This window comes from Miniopterus schreibersii (assembly GCF_964146895.1).
Source record: "Miniopterus schreibersii genome assembly, chromosome: 12".
Lineage (NCBI taxonomy): Eukaryota > Metazoa > Chordata > Mammalia > Chiroptera > Miniopteridae > Miniopterus > Miniopterus schreibersii.
Window position 1 is genome coordinate 64615237 of NC_138112.1, and position 4898 is coordinate 64620134.

General features: G+C 39.3%; 1 protein-coding gene across 1 annotated transcript; it reads right to left on the reverse strand.

Moving 5' to 3' along the window:
- Nucleotides 1-3529: 3529 nt before the first annotated feature.
- Nucleotides 3530-4492, reverse strand: LOC308565562 (olfactory receptor 5F1-like; the record flags this gene model as incomplete). The annotated part of the gene is made up of 1 exon (XM_081154877.1): nucleotides 3530-4492. One exon carries the CDS (start codon nucleotides 4490-4492, stop codon nucleotides 3530-3532), a length of 963 nt encoding a protein of 320 aa, XP_081011003.1.
- Nucleotides 4493-4898: the final 406 nt, after the last annotated feature.

Here is a 4898-nt window from a genome sequence, read left to right on the forward strand (position 1 = left end):
CTCTATGTAACATAGAGTTAGAAGCATAATTGCGAATGAGCCAAATATTTTTGTTAATCATTGACTTACTTGACAAAGAAACTCATTCTTTTGTTGATTCACATTTCCATAAATCTTGATTTTATGAGTTAAGATTGTTGTATACTCTGCAATTTAAATCTTTTTAAAAGATTACAACATGAAAGGTAGAATGAAATGCTTAATCGTGAAAATCTACTCAGTTGTATTAACAGGACATATTAATAGAATTTGTCATTTTCAGTTACTTGTTTATATTTTTCTACTTTTTAATTAGCTAATAAAATTTTTAGAGCACAAACTGATACCACTGTAATTAACTAGTTATTAATAATAGAAAAGGAGCAAAGGGAAGGCCAGACATTATAGGCATGTCATTTGGACAACTTCACCAGGAAGCTGCAATTTTGCACTCCCCAGGGAACCACCAGCCTATTCTTGCAAAACACTGGGTGAAAGGGACTAGAGAAAGGAAAGATAGGTGCATGCCCCATAAAGTTGTGGTGACACAGGGAAGGTACTTGTCTGTCAGTCACACCTGGGAACAGAAATCATTGGCCAGACTAGGTGTGGCCACTGCAAGTGCATAAAAATTTGGGAACACATATTCTAAACAAAGGAGCTCTCTGTCTTGGGCTCTTGTTGTGTTTGGCTCTTGGATCGTGGCTCATGCTTGGCTTCCTTGCATTCGTCTGTGTTTTCTCCATATCCATGTGGCCCTGCAGACCCCACACACAATGGACTAATGGACTGCAGTGGGGAAACAGGAATTACGTTAGACTGATGCTGGTCTGGACCTGGCTCCAACATGGAAAGGAAACTCTGGACAGTGGCTCTGACTTTAGCTCTACTGATGCCCCAGTTACCCTTCTTCTATGACTAGACTAAGAGAAATGGGACCTTGGAAATCCAGGGGTATAATCCCATGGAAATCAAGCTTTCCACTATATCTCATCCTCCTGCAGAGGCTTCTGGAAATGCTTATTGCAGGGGTACCTTAAGAACCCTACTTCCATGATGAACTGGGGGAGACGAGAACCTCTCCAGTCCATTAACAAATTCATGTCTTACTTGAACTTTCTCTTTCCTTGCTGCCTTCTATATTTTCTAGCATTATTGTCTTTTCCCAAGAATCCAGCCTTCTTGTGATAGGCCTGAAATAGGACAGCCTCATTTTGTCTCCAGAATGTTTCAGGCTTAATTTATCTAGGACCACTAGTTTGTATTTCTGGAGGCCCAGAGTATTCATTGAGCTCTCCTCCAATGCCATATTTCAAATGAATCAATTTTTTTCCTATCAGCCTTCTTCACTGTCCAACAAAATTCAGAAGAGCCTTTCTATGTATGATTATGGATTATTACAGCTAAAGAAATAGATTAAAATTAGCAAAGATAAAAGATATGTAGTGCAGTGTACTGGAAAAACCAGGCGCCAGCTTCCCTTGTGTTCTCTCCTGGTGGAATCATACAGACAGCACTTAATGCTCCCAGCAGTGCTTTCTGACAACTCAGATGAAGTATCACCAAACAGAAATGCTTATCCAAGTTTTACTGTCCAGGGCCAGTATATAGACATGGGGGGCTCACATCACTCTCCCTGGTTACTCAGTCTCCAACTGGCCAACCCTAAATTAAAGCTGATACAGCCAAATACAAAGCCCTAGGCATACAAAAACACACAGTCACCATGAATCACACATTAATGTAAACTCTTAGGTGTGGACTCCAGGATACAAAGATGCTCTTATCAGGTGGGACATTCTAAGGGTTCAGAGGTCTTCTCTTGGGAGCCAGTCAAGGTCCAGTCCTGAAGATGTTGGATATGCACAGTCTTGGCAGCCCAGGCTGATTAAGTTAACCCTTTTCCGCATAGTACCTGTATATGCACAGATTTAGTGCAGGTCTCCATCTACTAATAACAGCATGTTTTTTTGGTTGCTTATTTGAATGTATGCAATTGTTGAACATTGATTCTTTCAGTCCTTGCATCTTGTTGGCTGGCTGTTCCAACTTTGTGACCTTCACAGGTTTTGAAGTTAGTCTCTATTGAACTTACTTAATCACTAATGAAAATATTGAACAAACCTTAAAGTCATACACTTCAGACTTCTTTCATTAACTTTAATAAATAATCACTCAAAAACCATTGAAGAATCCAGCACATTGATTAATATCAGCATATTTGGGGAACGTGGTAACATTCAATATTCAAGTGAAATAAAAAGCTGGAAATTAGGAAAACAGAAAGCAACAGAGAGTATAATAAAAGGCAAAGCAATTTACATTCGTAATGGAGGGTTTAATACATATTCTCAGGTCTAAATAAACAAAGAATGATACATTCACACTCAATAGAATATTTAGAAATCTCAATGATTTTACAATTTAAGTTTCTTTTTTAAGTTAAAGATAAAATATTTGGAATGGTTTCCATATAAATGCTTTGAACAATAAGCAAGAAAATATAATTTTAAAGTATTACAAGAAATAATCTAAATTTACAAAATTAAAGAATGGAATAAAGAAATAATAAAAATTTGAAGCACATATTCTATGAATTAAAATAAAATGCTAAATGCTAACATCATGAAATGACAATAGTCCCCAAAATAGGAAATGTTTGTAGATTTTGTAAATGAGATTAATGACATGTAGTAGGGCTGTACTAGAGAGCAGACAGAGAATATGGCATGTCTGAAATATGATGTGTCTGCAAACTCATGTCTCAGAATAACTGGATTTCATCATCCAAATATTGTTTTATTTCTGTTTTCTTCAAAATTAAAACACTTAATGGAAGGAATATAATATTAGTATTTACTGGTGAAACGTCTTGGTTCTATATATATTTCATTAAATGTCCAGGACAAAAAAAGTGGAAAGAATTGAGGCAATGGGCAGCCAGGTGGTGCAAAATAAAGTAGGTGAGCTATTCAGTGAAAGAGTGAACCGCCCTGAGGACAGCCTGATCATTGGCCAGGTAACCAAAGTGGGGTGAGAGCATGGCCCCTGGGTGCGCAGACAACATTGATGCCTTCATGAACGTCCATCTAGCCAAGGTCACCTACATAGACCACTGAGGGCACTGTATGTTGAAGCAGGGTGACCTGTTAAGTGATAGGCCCTAACGCCTGCTATGCCACATCTCAGATGACTTGAATGTCACCTCTTTAATTAGGTGCCACATCAGAGGCAAGGGCAAAGGTGGGGTCTTGAGGAATTTTCCTTCAAAAACTATAAGTGTTGTCATCTCTTTTTATCAAGACCTGATCCCTACTCACTTTCCTCCAGAGTTGTCTAGCCAACTCTCTGCTACCTTAATGCTAATAATGGTTAACTTTTCTTTTTAATTTTTTATAATTGAAGCATAATTAACAATATAACATTATATTAGTGCTAGGTGTAAAGGATAATGAATCAATATTTCTACATATTGTGAGATCACCACAGTACATCTAGCTATCATCTATCACTATATATACTTACAGAAAATTTTTCTTGTTAACCAAAGTCAGAGAAATGAAGGGATATGTTTCATGGTAATTACACTGCATAAAGCCTTCTTTACATCTTTATTCCTGAGGCTATAGATCAGAGGGTTCAACATGGGTATCACCACTGTGTAGAACACGGAGGCCACTTTGTCCTGACCCAGGGAGTAGCTGGATGTAGGTCTCAGGTAAGTATAGATGGCGGTGGAATAGAAGAGAATTATGGCTGTCAGGTGAGAGGCACAGGTGGAGAAAGCTTTGTGCCTCCCCTCCCCTGAATGCATACGAAAGATGCAGAAGAGAACATAGGAGTAGGAGGTGAGGATGACCAGCAGAGTCCCCACTAGATTCACCCCAGCAAATGTGGAAATGATGCTTTCATTCAGGCTTGTGTCAGAGCATGAGAGCTTGAAGAGTGGAGGGCTGTCACAGAAGAAGTGGTGGATGACATTGGAAGCGCAGAATGGCAGGCTGCTCACATAACTTGTGTTCACCATGGAGTTGAGCAGTCCCGCTGTAAAAGCCCCCGCTGCCATTTTGAGGCAGACTGTCCTGGACATGACCAAGGGGTAAAGCAGGGGATTGCATATGGCCACATAGCGGTCGTAGGCCATTAACCCAAAGAGGATGCATTCGGTAGTGGCCAAGGCGATAAAGAAGTACAACTGCAGAAAGCAGCCAGCAAAGGAGATGGATTTCTCCTCCGACAACAAATCCACCAGCATCTTTGGGGTGATGGTGGATGAATAACAAACGTCCACAAAGGAGAGGTTAGCCAGGAAGAAATACATGGGTGTGTGGAGCCGGGAATCAATCCTGATCAAGAGGATCATCCCCACATTGCCACAAACTGTCAATATGTTAATGACAAAGAAGAGCAAAAAGAGTATCATCTGTAGCTCCAGCGTGTCTGCTAACCCCAGCAGGATGAACTCAGTCACCGAAGTATAATTCACCAAAGTATAATGAATTATTCCAGTCATATATTACAAATATAGGTTGTTTAAGCTTGTAGAGGTGTAGATATTTCCCTCTCCAAAGGTTACAGGAAATAGTAGAAATGTTAATGAGGTTATTCCCATGTGAAAAAAAACAACAACCTTAAGTTAATATAGCATAGTAATTAGAGTGACTGTAGAAAGAGGAAAATTAGAGGAGAAATGGAAAAGCATTTGCATTTATTAAGCAACTGACTTTATTAAGTCTAGTTGTAGGTCCCTCAAATTGCTGGTCTCATTCCACATACTCCACTTAAGTTTCTGCACATGCAGCCTATGTTCTTTACCAGCCCACATCCAAACAAGTATTCCTGCTGTAGTCTCCCCTGGTCTCTGAAAGGTGTGTGCATTTAACACAAATCCTTTGTTTATTTCTCAAGACCACTCTGTT